The 26,062-nt window shown below is 35.2% G+C and overlaps 4 protein-coding genes and 6 non-coding genes across 11 annotated transcripts; 6 read left to right on the forward strand and 4 right to left on the reverse strand.

Annotated features, from left to right (window-relative positions):
* Positions 1–1,969: 1,969 nt before the first annotated feature.
* T07F12.10 lies at positions 1,970–2,265 on the forward strand. The gene has a single exon (NR_070959.1). It is a non-coding gene; the product is annotated as an Unclassified non-coding RNA T07F12.10 (non-coding RNA).
* Positions 2,036–2,181, reverse strand: T07F12.9. Its single transcript, NR_070960.1, has one exon. It is a non-coding gene; the product is annotated as an Unclassified non-coding RNA T07F12.9 (non-coding RNA).
* Positions 2,266–4,700: 2,435 nt separating the features above from the next.
* T07F12.11 lies at positions 4,701–4,790 on the forward strand. Its single transcript, NR_070961.1, has one exon. It is a non-coding gene; the product is annotated as an Unclassified non-coding RNA T07F12.11 (non-coding RNA).
* A 3,681-nt stretch (positions 4,791–8,471) lies between these two features.
* T07F12.8 lies at positions 8,472–8,613 on the forward strand. The gene has a single exon (NR_070962.1). It is a non-coding gene; the product is annotated as an Unclassified non-coding RNA T07F12.8 (non-coding RNA).
* Positions 8,614–9,786: 1,173 nt separating this feature from the next.
* T07F12.7 lies at positions 9,787–9,928 on the reverse strand. The gene has a single exon (NR_070963.1). It is a non-coding gene; the product is annotated as an Unclassified non-coding RNA T07F12.7 (non-coding RNA).
* A 794-nt stretch (positions 9,929–10,722) lies between these two features.
* On the forward strand, positions 10,723–14,347 carry arrd-23 (Arrestin C-terminal-like domain-containing protein). Its single transcript, NM_076429.5, has 10 exons — positions 10,723–10,902; positions 10,949–11,025; positions 11,902–12,087; positions 12,136–12,240; positions 12,288–12,381; positions 12,430–12,639; positions 12,685–12,782; positions 13,566–13,945; positions 13,994–14,093; positions 14,150–14,347. Exons 2-10 carry the CDS (start codon positions 11,014–11,016, stop codon positions 14,297–14,299), a joined length of 1,335 nt encoding a protein of 444 aa, NP_508830.3. The 5' UTR covers positions 10,723–10,902; positions 10,949–11,013; the 3' UTR covers positions 14,300–14,347.
* A 669-nt stretch (positions 14,348–15,016) lies between these two features.
* On the forward strand, positions 15,017–17,104 carry T07F12.2 (PA domain-containing protein). The gene is made up of 5 exons (NM_076430.9): positions 15,017–15,332; positions 15,387–15,508; positions 15,618–15,792; positions 15,842–15,935; positions 16,626–17,104. Exons 1-5 carry the CDS (start codon positions 15,245–15,247, stop codon positions 16,762–16,764), a joined length of 618 nt encoding a protein of 205 aa, NP_508831.4. The 5' UTR covers positions 15,017–15,244; the 3' UTR covers positions 16,765–17,104.
* A 1,722-nt stretch (positions 17,105–18,826) lies between these two features.
* T07F12.1 (Steroid-phosphate phosphatase) lies at positions 18,827–21,403 on the forward strand. Its single transcript, NM_076431.4, has 6 exons — positions 18,827–18,933; positions 18,978–19,096; positions 20,098–20,196; positions 20,260–20,370; positions 20,414–20,542; positions 20,671–21,403. Exons 1-6 carry the CDS (start codon positions 18,833–18,835, stop codon positions 20,961–20,963), a joined length of 852 nt encoding a protein of 283 aa, NP_508832.2. The 5' UTR covers positions 18,827–18,832; the 3' UTR covers positions 20,964–21,403.
* On the reverse strand, positions 21,374–25,573 carry T07F12.4 (Protein kinase domain-containing protein; the record flags this gene model as incomplete). Of its 2 annotated transcripts, NM_001380955.1 has the most annotated exons (7): positions 21,532–21,741; positions 21,865–22,034; positions 22,082–22,224; positions 22,433–22,585; positions 22,647–22,705; positions 22,753–22,935; positions 25,502–25,573. In NM_001380955.1, 7 exons carry the CDS (start codon positions 25,571–25,573, stop codon positions 21,532–21,534), a joined length of 990 nt encoding a protein of 329 aa, NP_001368727.1. The 2 variants fall into 2 exon arrangements, with proteins under 2 accessions (NP_001380246.1, NP_001368727.1); NM_001392768.1 differs by lacking the exon at positions 25,502–25,573 and having other exon boundaries at positions 21,374–21,741.
* On the reverse strand, positions 24,575–24,720 carry T07F12.6. The gene has a single exon (NR_070964.1). It is a non-coding gene; the product is annotated as an Unclassified non-coding RNA T07F12.6 (non-coding RNA).
* Positions 25,574–26,062: the final 489 nt, after the last annotated feature.

Here is a 26,062-nt window from a genome sequence, read left to right on the forward strand (position 1 = left end):
AAAGTTTTGGCAAGTTGCCAAAATTTCAAAAGTCTAGATTTTTTGAGAAATTTAGATATTTGCTGCACGATTAAACCCTATATAACGGGCGCAAATCACTACTGACGCTACTTTGCGTTTGAAAAATGTACCCAACAAAATTTGGCACATTTTCAGCACACCTAAATAGTTCGCCATAATACAAAAATACAGTGAAAATACCCAAAACTTGATTAAGAGAACTTTCTATTTTTATTTCTTTTCCACTCGCTTTCATTTCTCCTTCTTTGCGGAAAATCTAATCTTATAAATTCATCAAGTGGACTTGAAGAAAGTTTATGGAAGGAGAATATCGAAAAAAAAACACACACACACATGCCTGCGCAGGCGCGTTTTCAGTTGGTGGCAACTTCAGATTCTCGAAAATGAGATGAAATTGGGGGATGGAAGCAAGAAAAAAGAGAATGATGTAACAGGTTGGAGAACCAGTCCAGAAAATCGCAACATATTAGCTTGGTCGTTGTCTTGGAGTGATAAAAAAGTGGGTAAGTGACTGTCGTCTTCTTTTTCGTTTCCTTGTATCACTTCGCTTGTTCCATTTAACTTCAAAAACGTTTTTGAAACAAGTTGAAGTAAAATGATGAAGAAATGCTTGCTTGGCACGGAATCGAGTAACCTCGAACACGCGTTGAATAATTGGTCGGTGGTCGAGAATAGGAACAAGCAGGTACCAAAAAAGGCATTGGCGGCCCGTTTGTCATATGGGAGTGAGGAAACGAGAAGAAAGAAAGAGGGCGAAAAGAGTAATGGTTGCAAAAAGGGGGAAGGAATACGAATTGTTGAGGAGCCCATTTAGATGTCGTGAAATATTCAAACTGCTTCGGGGTCCGAAGGCAACTAATTTCTCGAGTTGGAGCCATGTATCAAATGTTAACAACTGAGCGGGCGTGTTCCCTCGAGATGGGGTAGGTCAGTCAACATCCTACCCAGAGAGCATATAATTTATCAAAAATTTCAGTATATTGAAACTAATATATTTTCCCTTGTGGTTCATGAATCATTATTTGAAACAGTAAATTTGTTGTTCAAAAAGTATCGAGTAGATAATTTTAAGTTTCATATGTGTACTATATTCTCTCTAAAAGTAGGGCAATTTTTTAAATGTTGGTGACTTGTAATTTGTTGGAGAAGAAACTAAATTTAATAACGTTGAAAAAGTAGATGAAAGTATACATTTTCAAAACTTAATTTCCAACAATTGGAGCAACTGAATGCAAAACTGAGAGAGACAACTAGATACAAGTCACAGTCTTAATTTTAAAAAAATTCAACCATACTTTCAGCCGATGACAGTCGGCACATTGCGACTTTGGTGAAGTTTTTGAGAACCTTCTTGAAACTTTTTAATGAAAAAGCAAATTATATTCAAAAATAACACACCAATTTCCACATTGCTGTAAAAAATCTAATATAAAACTTCTACACAACGATAAAAAATTAGATTTTTTTAGTGGGCTAAACAAAATGTGCCGCACATCCGTTTTGAAAAATTTACGAATACATAGCCAACTACAAGATATTTTTTGAGATTCAAAATCGCGTTTCTTACCTTATTGACGAGAAACTAGATGCAACTTCAATGTGATCCATAGCTAAGAATACGATACCAGAAAACACTGCAGAATGATAGAAATGACATCTGTCTAAGCGGATTCTCTAAAAACCAAACGAAGAAACCCCCGCTGAGTCAACGTTTTTGTCTCTTGACTGTCAAGCGACCTCCAGTCAAAATTATGGGCTGGTTGTTCGGAAATGAATCCCTTGTTCTCCTCACACTCCTTTTCTCATATTGAGGAAGCGAGAAGATAAGTGGAATAGGAAATCACGCTCCTTGCCGTTTCTTTGGTATTTTCCGTGTGGTTTTTTATTTCTCGAGGAAGAGATTGAGAAACACAAAAAAAACAACGTTTGTAAAAGAATAGGATTACAGTAAAGTACATATACATTAGTCGTAACAACAAGCGTGCTGTTTGCTAATGAAATGAGATGACCCAAAACGAGAAAAAGGAGGTAACGGAAAATGAAAAGAAGAAGTGAAATGAAGGAGAAAAAACACAACACGGCGATTGCGTCGGCGAACTCAAACAAAGTGCGATTTTGAACGTCGAACACGAGATCAGAGGATGGAAAAGGGTGCACTTGACTTTATCGATGAAAGAGCACAAATGAGCCAATGAATCAGATCAAACGAGATACTTTTCGAGCAGATTGGAAAATCACCAGAGTTAGGCTCTTAGGTTTCGAAAAAGTCAATTTCTGAGCCAAATAATGAGCAATAAAATTACAATTGTTGTTTGTAGTCAGTGTTTCTGAAAACAAATTTTTTGTGATTTCAGGAGATATTGGTTCAGGGTTAGGAAATTAAGACAAAAAGAAGAATTTTCTGAAAAGCTACGAAAACGTAGAAAAGCTAATGGGAACTTCTGGAATGTTTTGGCGACCGGTGGAAAATTTGTAAAACGTTCGGAAATTTTTGAAAAGTTGTAAAACTTCAAGAAAAAAGTTCAGAAGAATTCTGAAGAGATCAACAACCCTAGGGAAAATATGCATTTTATTTAGTTCCAGAAATGTTGAAAAGTTTTCTAAAGAATTCTATAACTTCAGAAACCCATAAGTTCTAACAATTCAACAAATATGAAAATACTCCTAAAATAACTAAACTAAAATTTGAAAAAATAAAAGTTCCAGAAGAAAAGTTCAAATTGAGAAATAATTTTTGATGTTCAAACATTTTAAAAAGAACTTTAGTCACATTTCTGTAACTGAAATGACAAGAACAAATGATTTTTTTGGCATTTTTGGTGTTGGTGCATACAACCTCTTTTGGTGGTTGTTGGGAAAAGTAGTGAAAGAATGTATTTGAGAAGTACGATTCCTTGGGGGCGAATCCGCGCTTCTTCTTTTTCTTGCCGCTTTTCTTTTTCCCGATGGCAACTGAAATTAATATCATCTTTCTTAAGCTTCTTGGTAAAAAGTAAAATACTGGAGAGCAGAGACACTTGCACATAAAGAAAAAGCAAATAAAAGTGGACAGCTTTGACACTGGCAGATTGAGGAATCGGAAGCGTTACGGAAACAAAATGAAATGAGAAATTGGGTATACGACAAGAAAATGTGGCTGAATTGCTGCAGTTACTAAAGTTTTGTGTCCATGTAATGTAAACGTATGAACAAGCTTTACAAATTAATTATATAAAAAGGTTTAGTAGCATCAGTAGTAATTCTATTTTAAATGTTTGAATTTTTTGAACCAAAATATTGCAAATATCCTAATATAGGAAATTTTGGGATTTTTGGCAAATTTGACAAATGGTGCATATTTCAAGCACTATAATGTTCAAAAACAATCAAAAAACTATTGTAAAAATAATTAAATAAAATTCACACTGGTAGAACGCTACATTTCATTTAAGCATTATTAAATTATTAAAATTGTATTTACAATCTTTGTTTTTGTAGACTTTCGGAATTAAGGATGACAAAACTTTACCAATCTCTAATTTTTGGTTGTAAATGAACGTTTTGAAAAAAAATTTTGAACATTTTTGAAACTTATTGATGCGTCAGTTACTTGATCAAAAATATTACTATCGCGCACTGATGTTAACAATAGTCTACAGAAAACAACTTGTAAAGAAAAAATTCAAAAAATCACAAGAATTCCGGATGCTATACAGACACAACCACACACAAAATAACATGAAACGAAAAAAGAAGATCGCCCGACAACAGAAACAAAGTAATTTGCAGACGGTGTACATAATAATGTCGAGAAACGAAAAAGATGACGACAAAGAAGCAGAAGATTTCACTTTTCCAAGAAATATGGGGTACCTGCACTCTATGTTTTCTTGATTGATTTGAATTTATACATTTTTGAACTATTTAACAATTTGGTTTTTGATATAGAGAAAAAAAAAAATATTTCAAGGTTTTCTAAACTCAAAACTAATTAGAAAAAAAGCTTTAAAAGTAGTTTCAAACGTTTAACAAAAGCAAGAAATTGGAAAATGCTTTTGCGGACTTTATTACTTTTTCAAGACAGCACAAGAGTTTTCTTCCCGTTTTATTTTCCTGGCCCATTCAAATTTATCGCTTTTCAAGAAATTCATGAAAGAAAGATCGGAGTAGAGACAGTGGAAGGAATGTCAAAAATTGAAACTGGAATTTAGAAAACTCGTGACTTTCAATATTCAAATAGTACATCACATAATTCTAGACCTTATTATCAATGGTCATTTGATCATCAACTTGCGCATCAACATGAATGAAAAGAGGAAAAACAAAAAATAGAATATATAGAGGACGATGTGTTTGCAGTTTCTATTATACGACAGTCTTTTCTCAGGGATTTTCCGATGTGTGTCGCATAATTAGCCGTTTCGCGCAGTTTACGGAAAAATGTCTGGATGACAATGAGGAAAAAGTGGGAAGAAATAAAAATGTTAAAAGAGGAAGAAGATGGGAGGTACAAAATGAAAATGTTTGTTTGTGTGCGTTTGTCTTGTCTCAATTTATCCCTACTCAAGAAAAATGAATATCAGCCTTCGTAGAAAAAAGAGTGTCTAGGACTGGTACTTGACACATCGCATCATTCTCTTCCGCGCGGAACGATGAGCTTGCCATTACACAAGCCCAGGACGTGTTCTCGACGAAAAAGCAAGCCTCTCTCAGGATCGGTGACAACATTGACACACGACGAGTGCGCGCAACGATATGGCATGGTTGGTGAAGCTAGCAAGAAAAAATGCGCAGCAAAAAATTGAAGAAACAAGAAAAAATGAGTCGAGAACAAGAGGCGACACCCTTGAATGGTTGGACTGAAGTCACCTGAAGAGCTTCTCCATGTGTCAGAATTCAAGTGTCGTTGAAAGCGATAAGAGTGAGTGTGAACATTTTTTTTGCTTCATACACTGTGTTGACGGAAATGCGAAATAAGTGGTTTAGATGTGATCTGTCTTGACTGTTCTTGTGACCATTGTTGGATGGCACTTGACTTACGAACAATATGGCGGGAAATTGGTTTCGAGAACTTATGCGGGAAAACTATGTATACTGAAGAATAGAACTCGAGGCCATTTAATAGCATTTGAACAAATGAAAAATTGAAAACACAAGTGGTGTTACAATTTGGATCGATTTGAAATAATATTTTAAAAAATGCCAAAAACAGTTTTTACCAGGGAGTGGTCAAAATTTTGAGAATTTCTTCGGCTTGAAACTAGGGAAAGTGGAAAGCTGAGTTCATAAGCTGGAATAATTATATACGTAACAATGTTTACGGCAGATGTTAATGAACTGATCATACTGACGACAACGAAAATCTGAGTTTCCCTATTTCTGCTGGGGACATCGAAATATCCGATAAATTACGTCTAACACTCTAGCAGAGTAACCCATGGTTTTTCAACTTTCTAAAAAAAACATTTTGTCCGTTGCCCAGACAGTAAACGTTGTTGACGTATTTGTGTATAAAAGTTAGAGCAGAATAATGTTTTTGAAAAACACTCAGCATCTGAGAATTTTTTTTTTGTGATTACCAATTTTCAACTATCAATTTTTGGTTGAGTTTTTAGTTCACTGCTGCAAGTCTAAAATATTAAAATTTGAGTATAAAATAAAATTATAACTCAACACTATTGGAAACTTTTTTTTTCTTTCACATTTGGGAAATGTTAGATAACTAAGTTAAACAATTATTACTGCTCGCAAAACATTTTATTATTTGACCCAGACGCAAAATGTTTCAATTTTAACGACAAAAATACGGTATCCGGTTTCTGCACGATAAATTTGTGTTAAATACAAAAAGGTGTGCACCTTTGAAGAGTACTGTAAATTCTGAAACGCGTTTTTGTGGGTGTTTCTTTGATGAAATTGAACTATTTATTTTTTGAACTAATTAAATTTAGCATGTTTTTTTTTTCATTTGCCCTATCATAAGCTAAAAAAGAAATTAGGACATTTTTTGTGGACCCACAAAAAAAAGCTAACAAACATAGGGTGCTACTGAATTATGTGCTTCATCTAAATCCTATTGTTTATAAAAACTGCACACCGATAGGTGTAATGATGACCGGTAAGCTTTTGGAGTGCGGCTCAACCCAGCGAGACAAATGGAAGGTCATAATTTGGGCGGTGGTGCCACATTGACCGCCACACCCCACCATCGATTGAGCGATAATTAGCAAACATATAAGCGTTTGGTGGGAAACAGGGGGAACAACACTGCGCGGCGCACAAATATGTTGATTAGTGCATGCACCGAAGACGTTCGGGGCAACTCTAATAGATGCTTTCGAAGAGGCCAAACAATTAGCAACTGGCGAAGAGGGAAAAAAGAAGAAAAGAATCAACACGGTCGCCCACAGCGTCTATAATATTATGATGGTTGATTGATGGATTCAAACACGTAAAACACGATCAACCAGTTGATGCCAACGGCCCCAGCGGCTCGTACGATGCCGAAGACTGAGACGATGAGGAGGTAAAAAACCATTTGAATAGATGTTCGGGTTTGATTTGGCATACAGAAATAGGTATGCAGAATTCTATACGGTATTGAAATACGATACGTTCTGTGTAGAATTCAATTTACAGTACTATTCTGGAAAATGAAGATAACGTTGGAAATTTCAATGCAAATTTGTGATGGGCAGCGTGAGAAGAGGAGGACAGAAATGAGATTAGATTATGCAAACTAGTGGGAAGCGAGAAAAGAAGAAGCTGAAGGATTGGGAAATGATATATATTTTTTAAATGATCAGACAGCATCTGAGGGAATCATATATATTTTGAGTAGTCTTCCACAGTTGGATAAAAATAGACATGAAGCAGTTTAACAAATGCTTATTATCAAAGAAGCCGAAAAGGTTGGGAATACCATAACAAATCATTCTGGGAGAAAAAGAAGATGATGTGACTTTCATATAATAGGCAAATATTTTGGGGTAGTGGGAGTAGGAAAAAATGATCAAAATTAATAATATGGTGATAAAATGATCAATGATTATAGTCAAAAAGCGCCAATTGCTCAGTTTTCGCCTATCATCGTTTCACATTTAATTTGATGTTCTAGTTGAGTTGTAATTATTTTACATGCGCCATAGCTTCAAACTTCTGAGAAGACTAAAATTTGTTGAAAGGCTTATTATAGTGTTACAATTAAATATACGTATTTTTAGCTTATTTCAAATTATTATTCTTAATTTTCCAAAATTATATTGGTTTTTCTAAATTATTTTGGATTTTTCACCTTGAGTGTTTAGAAAAGTGATCATAGGTAATTTTAGATGTCGAACTCAAAACAATTCTAAAAGCATTATACTTTAATTTTTTAAAAATTTTCCTTATGTTTGAAATTCATACTTTAAAATTAATGTTTGCCAAAAAGCTTCTATGTGATTTACAAGTACAGGAATATTTTTACAATGTTAGTGAATACAACCAAAAACATTTTTACAAGATGGATAACATCGTCGGTCTGAGCAACAAGTCTCAAAAGAAACTATGTAATTTGTGTAAAGGAGTGTTGATAGAAGAACAAGGTCCAGTAGAAAACGAGCAGATGACTAATGATTATACGCGCGGGAAAAGGGTCAAATGAAGCGATGGCCATATGGCCAGGGGAGGAAAGAGAGATGAGGACAGTGAAGAGAGGTAGATGAGGGATATATATGCAAAACTGATCGTATATTAAGGGTACTAGAGGTCAAAAAGGACGAGAAACAACGCTAGTGTCGTCGTGCGTGGATGAGTTGTTTTACAGTCAGTGTATAATGGTCGGATTGGCGCGAGGATTTGGGGATTTGGATTTGGAAGGAGACAAAGTAGGAGGTCCCGTTTTTGTGATCGTTTCAAAAGAAGAAGCGGATTGAGACATGTTCTACATCTTTGGTGAACGGACGAGTCTCACCGGAGACTTGTCGTCTCATTCTCGGCACACTGTCCCCCCGTTCTAAAACAGATTGCAGCTTTCAAAGCATTTTTCTTTCCTCTAAAATCCGGTGACAGAAAACAGGCAGCATCGAAACTTGTCATTTACTTCTCACTTCGTTCACTTCCAAACGTGTCCGAAATGCCGATGTATTCCTTGAGAACACAACAATCGAATGGCCAAAAATATAGGGCACTCAGACGTCATTCAATCGTTCAGTCGACCATATGATCAGGATATTTATTCACTTGGGAAAACGAACAGCAAAAAGGAAACACTAAGCGCAAAAAAAATGGCGCAGTTGGAAGAAGCATGAATCTCCTGATTCACAATCGATAATATGATAAGAATGACGGAATCGTTTTTGCGTCCTGCCGCTTCTTCTTCTTCTTCTTTTTCCTTGAAGGCTTTTGATATAAAAAACCAGAGTCTGAAGATGATCATGTGTCTTCCTTTAGAACAACTTGATTAGAAACATTCAGATAGAAATATGAATTGACGTTCCAATGATAACAGAATGAAACGCAGGTCCTTGTTTCCATTTTTTCAACTGATGCCTTGTGTTCGACCGGTCCCGATTATATGAATCACGCGGACAATTGGCAAACAATGAAGTCGAAAAAAGCTGGTTCAGTGTTCGGAAAAGATTTGACCCCTGAGTTGCACTTGTCGATGGCTATGAGACAAGAAAAATGATGTCATTTTGAGCATTTTTAAAGTGCAAAGTATGAATAAAACGTTCTAAAAAAATTATCAGAATCAACTTTCATTAAAAGGTATTTTTTAAATGTCACAAGCGACGCCAAAATAGAATCAATTAGATTCAAAAAATATCAACAAAGTAACCAGGTTGGTTTTCAAAAACATTGACAATTTTCCTTGGTTTCTTTTTTAGAATATGATTTTTTTAATTTTTGCTCTTGAAGCTCTAGAAAGAGTAAAAACATTGAGAAATATCTGTTTGGTCTTTGGAAAAACTCAAATAAGCAGTTGAAAGAAGAAAAATACAATATTAAAACTTTACAAAAAAATTTTGAAAAACTTTAGTGGGCTGTCTATAATGATGGAACTTTGGACTTCACATATCATATTTTTCGAGGTTGACTTCAAATTATTCAACAATTTTTACATATATTCTACTAATTTTGCCTTACTTGCACAGAAATCGTGTGTATTTGAACATTATTGTAGTTCATACATGCTGCTATACTCCAGATTTTTTAAAAAGGTAACCTATTTTGTAAGATTTTGAAATTTACCAAAACTTTGACTGAATGTTTTGAAAATTCTATAAAATGGTATCCAATGTAAAAAATCGAAAAATCTTGAGAATCAACAAATTATTGACAAGTCTGAAGCTAATTGTGAAACACGAGAAGGCACGAGAAAAGAGCGTGCGGAAGTACTAGTTGCAAATTGAAGCGGAAAAGTAGGTCGGTCGTCTGACGCGTTCTAACCATCCAACTACATCTTGGCCTGTTTGCACTTAAGAAAAACGTTGGAAATGGGTTGGTGAAGGTTGCATAATACAGTAAATGGAAAGTGATGGCAGACGAAGGAAAGCTCTTAGGAACAAATTTGATTAGTGAATTAGGCAATCAGTAGACCGAGAAGCATGAAGAGATACTGATAATGTATATAGAGGAAAAAAACTACCACCCATATGAAATGTTAAAAGATTAAGCGACAATGGTCAAAAAGAGAAAAAAGGGGGATCAGATGAATTAATAGAGATGGTCTCCGAGACACAAGCCGAGCAAGATAGTTGACGCACGGAGGACGGGGTTGTGCAAATAGGTAGATAAGCGGTGTAGGTGATGACCTCCCTCGCAAGTCTCACCATAAAAGACGACTCAACGGCTTTTTGTCGGAGACTGTTCTGGCGGCTAGAGACGGGCGAAAGAAAGAGAAATGATCGAAAGAAGCGGCTTGATATGGAATCAAACATTCGTGCGTTCCATTCCTTCCAACTCTGTCTCCTCACCTCGTTTTTTTTTGGGTTCTTTTTGAAGTACGGTTTTTATTGCGTTTGTGGAAATCGAACCGATTGAGGGAGAGTGGGGATGGGGATAGAGAGCAAGGTCGTTGAGGAATCAAATTGCTTCGTTCTCACAATATCCATTGGCTACTCTCTTACACTAAATGACAACAACTCGAGTTTATAGGAAAAAAACCTAAAGGATGTTGAGGTAATGTAGCTGTAAAAATTGATTTTTGCTTAAAAAATTGTTGCTTTAAAAAATTTATAAATGGCAAGTCTACTAAACAAGTGTCATAACACACTACGTATAAAATTTCAGTCTATATCATTTAAATATGACAGCATTGCTCAATTTTGGTCCCTATTTGATTTTTCAGATTTGTGAATAAATGTCTAGTATTCGAAGGAAGGTATTTAGAGTAAGTAAAAGTATTCGGCTATGTTAGAAAATTCAAAAAAATGTCTTACTGGCTGTACTTCACCTTTTAGTGCGTGAAAAATTGCCTGCACCAAAATAATTGAGGCACCACAAACTTTTGGTTCTGTATTTGGCATGCCTGACTTCATTAACATTGTTATCACCGACTATCAGGAGTGTCCATAAAACTGTTGGATTATCATTAATTCTGTATTCTCAATGTTCCCCCTTATCACAAGTTAATGCATTGTGAGTTATTGGTGATTGCAAAAATGAGATTACTAACAACTCAGAAGTATCTCCTCACAACTGATCTCAGCTCAAAAGTCATGTGTGCCCACATGTCTTGTAGTACAGGAAGCATGATCATTGGGGCCTTTTCTAGAATGATGTTGTACATTGAATCAGTCATATATACATGTATATTTCACAAGAGTGGTCCACTTTTGTTTCGGACCACACGAGCTGGACGCGCAGCCGCATATAATTACCGGAACTTATTTGTCACAAAGGTGCATGACACACTAGGTATTTGAGCTGAAGATCTTTTTTCATTGCTGTTTTTTCGCTGCAGACCAATATTACTCATTTGTTCATTTCAAAGGGAATTTGCTGATATCTTAATACATCCACAGTAACATGCTGCATACGGTACGTTTTAAACTTTCCACAGGCGGATACAAGATGTGCAGCAGTTAAATCGGCTGATAGAGTGTTAGTTAATAACGAAATATATATGATTATAGGTTTAAATAAGTTGGACCTTAATCCAACAAAAATTTTTTTTTAAACATGGCTCAGGTAAAAACGTCTGAAAGTTTCCAGTTGTTGGCTGGAAGATTCCAAATACGTACATATTTCAACAGTGTGTAGAATTTTTTAAAAAATTTTCTATAAGTCTGTTTTTTCTGAAATCTTCTAACGTATGTGTTTTTTGTTAACAGATTGGAAAGTTGGAGTTTCTTATTTATCGTATCTGTCAGCCTGTCCTGTTATGTTAGACCTGGTTATGGTACCAATCAGGGCAGTGCGGCAAACGGCAAACGATCGCCGAAAAAAAAGGTTCGGCAAACGGCAAACACTGCCAAAATTTTTGCCAAAAATTCGGATGCCGCACAGCCCTGGTATTAATACATTACGCATACCACTTGTGCCCAAATATCAGAATAAACATTGCAAAAAAAAAATGTTGCTAATTTTTTATTGACAGTAAAAATATGGGAATGTCTTTCTTTTTCCACGTTTTGAAAACTACTTATAATACTGTCGCATGTTCGAACCCCTACAGAGTTGGAATATTGAAATTTGAAACGTATGTAGGTAGATCATAAAATTTGCAGAGAATTTTTCTTGATCGACGACTTCCAAAAAAGGGGCAAAAACTGAGTGGTTACCACTTTCTATGCCTGTCAATAAAATTTTTTCAAAATTTTTTCGAACAGTTTTACTTTGATATTTGGTCATTTTAGTCATTTCTCCAAAAAAAAAGAAAATGAGCCCACATTATTAATTTTTTTAAAATTCCAGCCCCAACTTTCATGTGAAGAAAATCTGTCGGAATGTATGCTAGAATTATCCAGAAAAGATGCATGTTACAACTGGGGAGACACGATTCAAGGTAAACTTAATCTGAAAATCTCCGAAGGATCTATCGAAATCACATCCCTTCGCATTCTTTTTCATGGTTACGGGAAAATCAACTGCAAAGGAAAGGTATTTTGCAATTGGCATATATGTTTTACATTATGTTTTTCTTTTCAGAAAGATGAACTTCTGCAGGAAAATATGACGTATATGAAAAAGTTTTCTAATGCCATATCACAACCTATTGTGGTTTCGCAACAGGAATATTCAATTCCGATTGAGGTTTCTTGAAGATAATCTTAAAAATCTTACAATTTCCTCGTTTGTAGGAAACTCTTCCGGATCAGCTTCCCACTTCTGTTTACAGCCCGAAGGGTCATATTCAATACGTTATCCAATGCACTTTGGAGTACAAAACAGCAGGTACTCTAGTATAATCTATGATTCTCTAGAAAATAGTTCCTGCTTCAGCCGGAACTCCAAGTATTGTGAAAGCGGTGCGAGGTATAACCGTGATTGAGTCATTGGATCTCAATAAAATCTCCAAAACATGGTTCGAACCAAAAACTGAATTCGAGCAGAGAAAGTTCGGTTGGTTTGCCTGCACCGGGGGTCATATCAGACTTCATCTAACATTTGAAAGAAGCGCTTTTGTTTGTGGAGAAGCAATTCCATTCATTGGTAGGTTTAATTTTTCCAATTACAATTCAAATTGTTCGTTTCAAGGGAAAATTGAGAACAAAAGTGATCGAAGAATTGAAAAGGTTTCAGTCTGCCTAATGAGAAATACCAGATTTGGAAACGACGTGGAGGATGATGTTGAAGTAAGTGACATTTTGGAAATTCTTATTTCAAAATTGAAACAGTATTGAAAAATTCAATTTTTATTGAAGAACATATTCTTTTAAATTTCTTTTAAGTTGAAGGTGCATTTTCTACTAGACCTGCTACTTAACTATCTAAAAACAGAAAAAAAGACTGAATGTGACTGAATATTAATGATATTGACCATACGGGGGAATTCAAATTTCCTAATGTGTTTTTGTTCGTAAACATGATTATGGTTTTCGAAAATTTTGAACATTTGTTCTCAAAGTACTTTAATTGAACATTCTAGAACAGCGATTCCAAATCCAAAACATTTTCAAGCTAGTTTTTTGTTTTTCTCACTTGTAAAAAATTTTTATGTTTTTTTTGAGAGCTACAGTAATTACTCAAAAATGTGCAACACTTTTCAGTAATTTCCCCAACCCCGTTTCTAAACAAAATAACCGTTGGTTACAAGTTCCAAAAAAAAACTTGTTTTAGCTAAAATTTTATTTTGTTAACTTTTCCGTGTTGAAACAGTCGAAAAATCGGTTTTATTTGTTTATCATCCTTTATTGCTTATTTTGGTAGTTTATCTAAAGTTATTATGTTTATTAATGCAACTTTATGACCTATAGCTAACTTACTTGACACAACAAATTAGTTACCTATTGATTTTAAATGTACCGTTATCAATGGAATACTATGAGTGTAGCGATCAAAAAATACGCGGATGTGCAACTATTTTCCGTAATTTCCCGACAACCACCACTCCTTCTTCAAACTTTTTCTTTATTTAGAATGCAACTGTTGACCATCATTTAATTCAAGAAGACCTTATGGCAATGTACATTGAAGAAGGCTGCGTCAACAAAATTGACAAAAAAGTCCATATTCCATGCACCGCTCCATCTACACCACTTCCGATACTTTTCCGCTCAGGACAATTGGACGGAAACAAGTTCCAGCTTCGACGTAAATCGCAACTAGGGAGATTATCTCTTACAAGTCAAAAGTCACGACAATCAATCTCCTCGACGTCCAACATGCAACGGATTTTGGCGATCACGTACGCATTCCTCATCAAAGTCAGATCAAATGGAATGGATGTCATTGATTTGAGTGTTCCAGTTGTGATTGGGACTGTACCATATATTGACCATGTGAACTCCGGAGACCCGTCAGTAAACTCATGACTATACCTCAAATTTTTAAATCAGAAATTCAGATCCGATCCACTTGATCGCCCAGTGATTAACCTTTGCCGCCAAGACAAACCAATTCCTTTGTTGGACGAGAAAGAAAGAAGTTTATGTAATAAAGCTCAGGTTTTTTTTTTCAAATTTGTCAAGACAAATTTAATAAGATAACCAAAATATTTCAGCTGCAACATGTGAACAAATATCCATTTTTTGCAACTCTTCCAACATCGTCAAAACAGAGCAAGAAACTTTGCGTTATTGCTCAAAATATCAAAGTTGAAAACAAAATCATGAATACTATAAAAAGCGCTGTGGACGATGAAAAATACTAATTGCAACTCACTAGTTTTTTTTCTTACGAATAAAGCTTATGGTTCAATATATGAAATACTTATTGTTGTTTTGGTGTAAAGTTGGCAAGACGGATATGATGTTTTTCCAGTTCAAATCCGTTGTTTAGTTATTTGGAGAAACCAACAATGATGGAACATCAAAACAAAAATCTAAAAAAAAAACAGTAGTACAAAAAAAGGGAATTGTATTTTTTAAAACTTTCTTGCGCATCTGTACTGATCCGTATTTCATTTTTTTTTTGAGACAATATTCTCACTAGAAAAATCATAAAGTTTGATGATTCATGGGAAAAAAAGCAAAAATGCAAGTGAGCGCTATAAAAGTCACACGGTTGTTTTTAAAACTTCTCGACTTATTTCCCGTTGTTCCAAGAAATTTTCTATCAAACCTGCGGAGAGGGACTTATTTGAATTGTTTTCAGACAAATCAAAAGGACTGGATGACTAATTGATACTGCAATAATAAAAGTTGCTTCCGGAGTTGAATAAAACTTATGAAAACTACTACAAAAGTACATACAATCTACGTTAACAAATAAAATGTTGTTGGCAACAAATTTCATTTATCATCAAAAGTCATTTTTGAGAAAATTTAGTAATTCTCTGTTTCTCACAATTTGTTACCGATAGAATTTTCAATTAACTTCTTGAAAGTGCACTCAACTAGCACAAATGTGCAACCTGCCACTGCACCAAATTGATTTTCTATTTTTCATTCATAATTCATTTTCTGATATGCAATTACGTAGTGTTGGCAACGAGAGCGCGCACTCTACGAGGAAATGTGATTGTGTAAAGGGGTGCGCGTGTGTGTGTGTGCCCGTGCATTTTCCCGTCACCGTGTTTGCACACTCTGCTTTTTTAGTTTTGTATGCGGTTTTCACCGCATGGTTTCTCCCCGCTGATTCGACCTTTTCGGGGAAAATGAAACCCCGCGGGTGGCTTCTGTTCAGTTTTTTGCTAATTATTCAAGTCGCCTATGCCAAAATCCCTCGGGAATATGAGGAAGTCGGTAAGTGATTATATACAAATCTGTTTTATGAATATACATATTTCAAAATTTCAGAAAATCAAGACAATATGCTATTCACAGTCACAGAACCATATACGCTCGCCTATACATATCAAATGAAACACGCATTCATGCTTGGAGTTCATTTCCCAGATGGAGCAAACAAAACTTTCCGGGTAAGAGTTTAGTTATTTTCGTGAAAATATTTATTGTTTGATAACTTAGTAGAACAGCAGATCCGGGTGTTTTTTGTAAAAAAGAAATTACGGAAATCACCTTTTTTAGAATCTGGAAATGGTCCTCGCCGATCCCGTCCACGGATGTGAGGCTCTGCGCAATGAGATCTTTGCCCCTTCAGTCATTCTCATGGAGCGAGGAGAATGCTCTTTCACCGTAAAAGCACTCAATGGAGAAAAAGCTGGAGCCACCGTCATAATGGTCACCGACTCACAGAACTACGGTACACTCCTTGATTATAAAACCATAAATACAACTTTAATGAATTTCAGAATACAGTTATCATCAGTACTACGTCAATATGATACCTGACGAGTCTTTGGATCGTGCCAACGTCCCATGTGTCTATGTTGCACCAGTGACAGGGTATTACAATTTTGTTTCGCTTTTCAAAAGTTCAACTAGTGAAATTGCTAAGCTTAAAAGCAAGTAAATATAATTTTGGACAAAAATTATATGTTTCTCTGGATTTTTAAGTTTTTTCAAGCTGTTTAAAGCGGTATAACTTGGAAACCGATATTGCTCGCAAAATATTGCCAACTAAAAACTCACAATGGCAATTTTTGATCATTTTCTGTGTTGTTTGTTTTATCAACATCACTCTGGAAAAAGTCATGGTGGCTAACATCTCATGGACCTGCTTTTGATTAGATCTGATTTTTTCGACAAATAACTCAAGTTTCATGGTATAGACCAACAACAAATCTAGTTTAAAATAGACCGGCGGTATTGATTTGAACAAATTCAACAAATCGAAAATGTTTAGCTTTCAGAATTTTGAGATTTTTAGATTTGACGCAACATTTCATAAAATTAGCGCACACATTGATTCGTAAAATTCTTTCTGAAATCTAGAGTAATTTGAATTTGTTTAAGTGTTTTGGTCTCGCATCTCTGATCCACAAGATTTCATTCGCTATAACCTTTACCAGAAAAAAAATTGATGAACGTTTATAACAAGGGAAGTGTATAAAAATTATAAGTACTATTCTTTGGTTGAAAATGTTCTGTTACCTGCACTAGGCTCTGTGAAGAACAATTTATATCATTTTTCAGACGCTACTTCCGTGACCACCTCGAAGAGGGAGGAACCATCAAGTTGGACATTCCAGTCGAGAGGAACTATGCACCATGGGTTCATCACCAGAAGAAGGCTCCATGGGAGATTTGGCCAGATGAGGACCATTACTTCTAAATGAATCCTCTCAAAGCTTTAATAGTGACAGTTCAATTATCATTTCGGTTCTTTCTAATTTTGTGTTGTGATTTCCGACGTTTTGCCTACGGTGTCCCCATTCTGTCTCAGCTTTCCTCATTTACATGTCATTTTTGCATATTCTTTTTTTTATTTTTTTTTCTTCACATCAAAAATCTGGTTGTAACCTAATATTAATATTTCGTTATTTCTCTTTCACATACTTATCCTCCCGAGACATTGGATTCCGTATCGCCCACGGGTTATTCCTCCCCATTGGTTTTTCCCATTCCCGTTGTCTATGACAAAGTTGCCATTACAATGAATTTTTCAATATGTATGTTTTGAAATGGTGTAGATATGAGAAAATGGAACACCAGTGTCCTATGCTCTTTTCACTTTTTGTCATTTGTCAAATGCGGTGTGGCTATGGAGCACCACAAGCACTAGAGAAAGTTTTTAATTCTTTAGGCAAATAAAACTCAGCAAGTCGACCGCTTTCATTGTCTTTTTCTTCCGTTTCCTCTCACTGCTTTATATATCCATCATCCATAGTTAGTGACATAGAAAACGGTTTTTGACAATGAGTCACCGAGATTTCAAATCGTATTTCTTTTAACAGTGCTGCATTGGGATTTTACTTTAGTTTTTTTTAGTTATGTTAGTTGTTTTCTGAGTTTTTTTTAATTTCTATGTGAAACGGGCTTTGCAAATTTTTCAGACGCTTTTCTGGAAAACCTGATTTTGCCCTAAAGCCCTAAAATTTGATTCTTTTTGCGTTTGTTGATAATATTTTTAACTGAACAAAAGTCGGAAAATTTCACAAATTTTGAATTAACGCACACAGTATTAAAAAAAAAATTACAAAGTTATTAGAGCTCAAAACGCTGAATTACCAAGACAGTGCGCTAATTATTACGAGAATTCATATATAAGGAAAAAATACGGAAATAAAAGTTAATTGTGTTCCCATCTGATAACTTTTACTTTTCTTGAATAGTTTACATTTTTAAAATAGTTATTTTCGACAGAGTAAAAATAATTTCCCACTTAAATATTTTTTTTCAAAGTTTGCCTTGCTCAGCATTCATAAATAGATAAAAATTGCGCAACTTTTTCGCAAACGAAATAGGTTGAAGATATTAGTTGCACCCTATATAATTTTTGTGAAAGAAAAGTTTCGTAAAACCTTATTTAATTAATTAATTTAAAAAACATTTCCAATCAAATAATAATTAAACTTGCCAAAAATATTCAGATTTTTCAAACTTGTCGTGAAAGTTTTGGTAAATTTGGCTTTTTAAAAAAATTTTTAGAATCCAAACTTTCTGAATGCAAATAAAACTTTGTCAAAAATATTTTGATAACTATTTGCTCATTTTAGTACTATAAAACGGTTTTCTTTGCGTTTAACATGTTGAAATTTTGTGATTTTGCGAAATAAACAACTCAAAAAATAATTTCTAAAAACTAGTCAATTCAAAATATTTCCCACATTGGCACTTCCATCAAAAAAATGTCTTTTGAATTTGACTCAATTATGTTGCGCTCGTTAGATTTCGGTTTCTGTTCAACACACACCATTTTTCCATTTTAGCGAGGTCAAACCAATTTTTCGTTTCAAAAATTTTGATGCTTTTACTTTTACTACTACGTTTTATTTTGTGACAGACAGTTGCAAAGTGGAAAAATATGTCTCTTATCACTCGTTTTTGATTGCGCTATTATATGTAGGTTTAAATTCTATTGTTCACAATTAGAGCGTGCGACGGATTTTTATTGATCGACCTTGAGGTTCTGTCAATTGTTTGAATTGTGTCTTATACTGGTTGTAGAATTTGCTTGTGAAAGTTATTGGCACGCATCCAAATTCAGGTTCGATTCCACTGTTTTCTCCGTCTTTCTTTCTCTACGTTTCTTCAGCAATCATCACTCTCTAGGCGCTTGCGCATCTCTATTTCTGTTGTTTCTCCTATCGTATTTCTCTTTTCAATTTCATTTCATTTCATTTTGCATATGAATAATATTATATAAATATACTTTTCCATTTCGTTTGTATTCCAGATAAATGCCCGAGCGGAGAGTGTTCATTATCCGTCATGGTGAAAGATGTGATTTTGCATTTGGCAAGTCAGGACTTTGGATCAATTCATTTGACAGCAGAGGAAGGTAAACGTTATTTTAAGCATTCTAGAACAAGTTTAAGTCTGTAGATATCGCCCGCTTGACATCAATCTTCCCCGAACTCTTCCAAAACGTGCCGATGGATGGCAAGGTTTTGCTGCCGACACCCCGTTGACTGAAATTGGTTATCTTCAATCAAAATTGACAGGTAAACTGAAAATTTGCAATTTATTTGCAAAAATAACAATTACAATTTTCAAGTTTATTTCAATAATTTAGATAGATTATTTTTTGAATTTCATAACAAATTAAGTTGTTTGAAATTAAACCAGTTGCCAGTTGGAAAATTGTTTAGAGCCATAGCAATTTGATTTAGGCTGTTTAAGAAATCTTTGAAATTTCCTGAAAAATCAAAAAAAAACCAGCAATTTCCAAAATGACCAATTTTTGAAAAACAATTACTGAAAGTATGCAATTTTTACATTTTTAGTTTTTATAAGATCTCGAAGAGTTTTCCGAAAAAAGTGATTAACAAATAACTACAATTGCGAATTATGCCAAATTCAATTTTTTAAGTTTCGAAAAATTTCGGCAATTTCGGCAGCTAAAATTTTTGACCGCGTACCTTTTGTTTCACAGTTATCATAGTTCTGAAATTCAACTTTAAAAACATGTTTCTGCAAATTTTATATTCCAATGCAGTTTCATTAAATGTGCATTTTTATTCGAACTTATACAAAACGTCATTTCATTTGAATTTTGGCTATTGTCTTGTACAGAAAAATGTTGAAAAATATGGAATTTGTTTAAGAGCTTTAGTTGGTTATATTGAATAATTATAAGAACTATTAAAAAACAAATCATTATTAAATGCTCAAAAACACAGTTAAAATTTGAAAAACTTGAATTTATTTTTACATATGTTATTCGAGAAAGTTTAGGTATTTTTTTGAAAATGTATTTCAATTCGCACAACGTTTAAATAAAAATAATTATAAAAACATTTAAAATTACAAATTTATGAAAGATTTTATAAATCGTAAAAACAAGAGCTTATACTGTTCTTTGGTTTCTTTTCCACATCATTTCTAATACTGTACTGTATTTTAAATAGTTTTTTTTTTCAAAAAATAACTTTATTTTCAGTCAGAATTTGTCTAAACTATTATCTATTATGTTCTTCATCAACAAGACCTATTAATTTTTCAGGACGAGCATTACGTGACAATGGAATCGAAATCAACCATGTTTTCTGTTCCCCGGCTTTGAGGTGCATCCAAACAACAGTTGGTCTATTGAAGGGAATGGGTACGTCATGTTTCGATGTTTCCCGCAAGACAACTGACATCACTTAAAATAAACATGTTCTAGGTCTTGACAAGCGAATTCAGTTTTCCGTTGAACCTGGGCTTTATGAGTGGATGGTATTTGCAAGGTACGCAAGACCATGCTGGATTCCGCCAAAAGATTTGAAAAAGCTTGGTACGTATGCTCGGCGTTTAATTCCAATACTAAAAATGTTCAGGCTACCCTGTACAAGAAAACTATGTACCATGTTGGACGGATAAGGAGCTTCGAATGAATGAAACCTTAGCAGATTTCTATCAAAGATCGTTTGGTTCTATAAACAAAATTTTGTCGGAATGCACAGAAGGTGATTTCTTTTCTCAACTTTTTGACACTAGTGATCAATGTGTATTTCTCGTGATTTTCCTGTCTATCACCCTATGAACTTTCTAGCTTCTACATCTCATAAAACGTCACGTTAAATGTATATTCCAGGAAACATTCTCATTGTGGCTCATGGTGCATCACTCGAAACATGCACTCGGCAGCTGGTCGGCGGTGATATCAGATCAACTGACGATTTCTACTACCTACTTCAAAACACACCATACTTGTCGTGTGTAGAAGTGAACTCTCGAGAAGGATTATGGAGACTAGTGGGCAGCCCGATTCCGTCGTTTTCACACACGTACAATCGCACTTTTGATCCATTGCAGCTCGTCACAAAAGATTTGGCCTCGCTGAAAAGAGAACGAGAGGGAAAAGACAATATGAGGACCACTCAATAATCTTTTTGATAATTTGTAAGCCGAATTAATTTTTCTACGGTTCTGAATGCTAACATTTTTGGCGGGAGTTCTTTATTCGAATTTATGTAAATTGAAAGTCTTTAACTTTGAGCCTAACTTTTTATTGCCAGTGGGAATATTTTTCAAGTTTGCTTTTATAATGCTAAAATCTTTTTTAAAAAATATTTGAAATGACTCGATGTGGAAAATTTGAAAATTTACCATAATTTTGTCTGAAAATTTTTTGAAGATGTGTTATAATATTTAGTCAGTTTGGTCTATGGTCTCAACTGACGGTTCTCCGGCCTTTGATTAGTTTGGTTTTTCTTCAGTTTATCACCGACGTTGTTCATGATCTCAACTTTCTCCTGTTTTTTTATTCGATTCATATTCAAATTGTTATACTTTCAACTAATAAATCATTTTATTCGACAATCAATTAACATTCTGTGAACTTCGAAACCCGAAATTTGTTTTCTCTTTTCAAATATATTTCAATGATAGATCTACTTGTAGAGATATGAGATAACTCTTTGTAATGGTTAAACATTTAAAAAAAAAGGATCGGCTAACATATTTGTTGACTCCAGTTGATTGCTTTGTCATAAAACTGAGTAGGTGTGCATCTTTGAGTGGTATCGAGCTGCAGCAGTGATTGAATAATCCCCGAAACCTCTTGACTCAGCTCGTCGGGCAGCTCAGGCGGGTCGTAGGCGTCGAAGTTAGCCCCTGCCACATACAGGAAGAGCTTACACAAACTGCACTCATCGAATGGGACCTGCAAAAGAAAAATTGTGAATATGAAGTTATCTACGTCATTCTTCCACTTCAACTGCGAAGCCCCTGGGGAGTTATTTGCGTTTTTGTTCTTGGAAAAACTTTAGGGTTCGGAAGGACTAACCTCTCCTGTAACGCATTGGTAGAGAAGGCATCCGATGCTCCACATATCAACTTTTGAGTCATACTGACAAGTTTTTAAAAGGTTCGCTCCAACTTCTGGAGCCATGTAATAAAATGTACCCGCAACGTTGCACAGCTCTTCTCCCTCGTTATCAAGGGTTCTCGAAATTCCTGAAACAAGAAATGAATTAAATTACGTAATGAGTTCCAAAACACACCAAAGTCTGTGATCCGAGCACAAGCAATTTGTTTCGATGCATCTGTATAAGTGATCAGTATGTTTTGGGGTTTAATGTCCCGATGTACAATTTTCAACTCATAAAGCGCTTTGTATCCTCGGGCAATGTTGTCAAGAAGAAGCCTGAAGTGATTTCTGTTTGAAAGTTGTAAAAAAGTTTTGAGGAAGACATGCTGAAACTTCCTTATCCTAGCCCTCTTCCCTAGTTCCTGTTCCGTATTCTCTACTATTTACTTGAATCAAAACATGTTTGTGTGTTCCCCCCCCCCCCCCCCCCGTTCCCCAATCTGTAATGCAAAGAAAAGAAATGCGAGAATTCCAAATTCCTTACCTGAAATTCGACGGATTCAATCTTCCTTTGACCGAAATATTGCGCATGTGATGGTCAAGATCACAATCGCAGAGTTCCATTATTAAACAGCAGAAAAAGTCGTCGAAATTGCAAATGTCTAGTACTCCGACTAGATATTCACTGTTGAGTTCTCTGAAAAATCTTATAGTAGAAAGTTTCCAACAAAATTAAGAGATACAAAACTAAAACTTACTTGATCATTTTCAATTCGCTCTCCTTCACGTGCACTTTGAGCATCCTTTTTATGGCAATCTGAAATAATACTCCTCATATAACAAACGGGATATAACGTTTTTTACCGAATTGCTAGAATCCTTCAAGCTCCCCTTGAACACTGCTCCAAATGCTCCCATCCCAATCATGGCGTCCACTGAATCCATATACTCGTATTTTTCATCTAATATAATTTGCTTGTTGGTGAAGTCGGGCATCAAAAATGCACTGGCCGTTGAGGAACGATGAGAGGCGCAATGAATAACCATCTGCAAAAAAAAAATGTGAATTATTTTATTGAGCCGGACACTTGGTATTGTCTGGTGCAAAAACAACGTCATCAAATTTAATGAGAGAAAGATGGAATTATGAATAAAGGAGAGAGGATGCATCAATTAATAAGACACAATTACTTTGCAGTAAAGCTTTATGAAAAAAGCATTGTTTTGAAATACGCAATATTCCCTCCCGTCTCCCCCTTGAGAATCGTCAGAGTCATGAAAAATGCAAAACGTTTGGAATTTTAGAGAACTCGAAATCCAAACAAACTTCCGCCTACCAATTTTCCATCGAGATGATGGAAATAGAAGAAACCAAAATGTGTGCAAATGGGAAAAAAAGTAAACACAGATGAGGTCAGCTTAACGTTTTTAAATAAAGCAAAGCACCCAACAGAGACAGAAAAAAACAGAAGAAATGTTTGTTGAGAGTAGAAAAGAGAGCAAAAAGGAAAGGAAACGAGTAGGAGGAGGTGCGTAAAAATGCCAAAAAACAATAGAACATGTTTCATATTGTGTTTGAAACATATTTTTACATTCACCTTTCAGTGTTTTAAAGTGACGAATTCGATAAAGAATAAAAACTTAAATATCTAGAAGAACCGAATTACAGAAATTAATTATCAACCGTGATATTTCAATTGACCGTAAGGTCAAAAATTTTTGACCACCTGAATTGTCCTAGCTCAACCAGCTCAACCTCAGGAACCACTCCTGATAACTAACGTTGACGATTAGACAACATTTTCAGTGCTTCTAGTTTTTTTTTTTGGAGATATCAAGAAATTAAAACTATGATAGAGAAAGTTTTAAATATCATAAAAAATGTTTAGAAATTTTTAGCTTTTGCCAGCTTCTAAACAAAGTTTGTACTTTTGGGGCAAACTTGGGTGAGAATTTGCACATTGCAGATTAACTGTGAAACGGAGCCCAGTGAACTTCGTTATCATAAAATTTTTTGAATTGAATTGTAACTCAAAATCCTAACTACAATAACATCTAGTGAATAACATTTGACAACTACAAGCTGTCGAGCGAAAAAAAAACGCGAAATATGAATTTCGAGTCAAATTCCGTTTTCCCATCAAACCCAATGACAAGGAAGTAGTCTCGAGGATTAATGAAGCGAGGAAAATAAAAGTTAGACAAAAGATAGAAAAACATGAGAACCGTGGAGCAAAGACTCGGTCATCTGGAAAGCATCTACAGTCAGCTTCTTGGAAGCTTGATGTACTTACCAAAAAGTGAAAGAAAAAAGAAATGAGCAGAAAAAGATGGAAAGGAGGATATAAGGCTCAATTGAATTCTAAGAAAATTGAGTGCGTTTCGAGTTCTTCGGAAAAAAGCTGGTCCTTTTCAAAAGAAAGAGAAGGAGAAAGAGTAAAGAACGTTCTTTGGGATAAAACTGCAAAAAAAAAGAGAAAACGGATGAATAAATGAATAAATATCCTCAAGGAGAAAACAGAGCGCCTATAAATTATTATTATTTTCACAAGAAAATGTGAACTGACTCATGGTCTTTTTTCTAGGGAGCATCTGGATATCAGAGCACCGAACAGATGATCACAACTTGTGCGATGATACGGGAAAAGAAACGAAATAGAAAAAAGCCGCGATGTCTGCAATCTCTCCCTCTTCAACATTCACCCCCACGATTCTCACTTTGAGCTATGACGTAGTGAGAGCGGTCTGGGTCTACATGCTGACGCGACCCCCCCCCCCCCCCCCCCTCTTCTCTTACTCTGCTTCTCCCGAGTCTTTTCTTCGTTTTTTTCTATTCAATTCATTTACATTTTATTGCTTCATACGGACCAAGAAGAGCTTGCGCACAGCAATTTTTTAAGGCTAAAGAGCACCCGGCTGGTTTAAATGCTCGTTTTCTTTCGGCGGATGAAAAGTGGAAGTAGAAGAAAAAGAAGAAGACGTGACAGAATGCTTTTTTCTTGGAGCAGGAAATGAGAAACTGGGGTCAACTTTTGGAGACTCGGCTCAGAACACAAGTTTGAATTGACTGGTAGTATGGAATATTCAAAACTTCTGAAGCAAAACATAAATGATGTCAGATGAAATATGGGGAATGTGAAGGAAAAACAAGGAAACCAACTAGAACGTGTAAACTCGGATGATAGATTTTGCCAGTAAATTAGCTACAAAGTGACGCCATCTTTTCCACGACCTTTCTAAGATTTTCCCAGATTATACACGCCTGCTTTAAGAAATCATAGATCTTCAAGAACACGTCGAGAAACTGGTGAATTGGTTAAAGAAACGAAAACAGAGGCAGTGAACTGGAGAGAATTCCCCATTGGGAAGCGATCTTTTCGGTCAACAGAACAACACCTACGCCCTGACGCCTTGAGAATTGTCTAGCCGTAATTTATTTCTGGAATATGAATATAAATATTTTTTTGGCGGTTCATTTCTTGAAATATGACAATTTCGATATGTATTGTGTTCTCTGTTTTCCGCTTTTGTTTTCCTTTTTCAGTTTACCAAGTCACGCATGTGGCTGATCGAATTTCAGAAGGTTCTCAAATATCTCAAAAGTGTAAGCTACCTTATCCATTTCCACATCTACCGACTCGTCGTCCTCGTTGGTAACCAGCATAGATGGGATGTCAGCAGCCATTGAATATCTGAAAGAATATTTAGTTGGCACATTGAGAAATTTGAAAAAAGAACATGATTTCAAGAACACAACGATACGGCTTTATCTGAAAGAAATAATTTGTGTTTTTCTATTTATGAAAATATCGTCGTAAAAGTATATGCTTGCTCGGCAGCTTCTTGTCCAAGTTTAGCCCAAAAATATTAACTTTGATCAGATATTGGAAAAAACTTGGGCAAAACTTCTGCAAGAGTTGGGTAAGACTCGAGCAAAAGTTGAGCAACACTTTGCCAAGACTTGGTTCAGGCTCTACACAAGCTTAACCCAAGATTTATCCAGGAGTTTGGTAAGAGTTGGACTAAAATTGTGCAAATCTTGGGCTCCGCTTAAATATAGTTTTGCCCAAGTCTTATCACGTTTTGCCCAAGTTTTGAAGATAAAGCCAAATGCCGAGTGGTTACACAAGATCAAATGAAGAAATCAAAAACACAATTTTCAAAAATTGGAGGC

Source organism: Caenorhabditis elegans, chromosome X (assembly GCF_000002985.6).
Source record: "Caenorhabditis elegans chromosome X".
NCBI lineage: Eukaryota > Metazoa > Nematoda > Chromadorea > Rhabditida > Rhabditidae > Caenorhabditis > Caenorhabditis elegans.

Coding starts and splice junctions, on each gene's coding strand:
- T07F12.1 (NM_076431.4), top strand. CDS start 18,833: ATGCCCGAGCGGAGAGTGTTCATTATCCGTCATGGTGAAAGATGTGAT. Junction 18,934..18,977: donor TCATTTGACAGCAGAGGAAG/GTAAACGTTATT, acceptor TTAAGTCTGTAG/ATATCGCCCGCTTGACATCA. Junction 20,543..20,670: donor TTTGTCGGAATGCACAGAAG/GTGATTTCTTTT, acceptor TGTATATTCCAG/GAAACATTCTCATTGTGGCT.
- T07F12.2 (NM_076430.9), top strand. CDS start 15,245: ATGAAACCCCGCGGGTGGCTTCTGTTCAGTTTTTTGCTAATTATTCAA. Junction 15,509..15,617: donor GAGCAAACAAAACTTTCCGG/GTAAGAGTTTAG, acceptor CACCTTTTTTAG/AATCTGGAAATGGTCCTCGC. Junction 15,936..16,625: donor TATGTTGCACCAGTGACAGG/GTATTACAATTT, acceptor ATCATTTTTCAG/ACGCTACTTCCGTGACCACC.
- arrd-23 (NM_076429.5), top strand. Junction 12,382..12,429: donor TTTGGAGTACAAAACAGCAG/GTACTCTAGTAT, acceptor TTCCTGCTTCAG/CCGGAACTCCAAGTATTGTG. Junction 12,783..13,565: donor ACGTGGAGGATGATGTTGAA/GTAAGTGACATT, acceptor TTCTTTATTTAG/AATGCAACTGTTGACCATCA.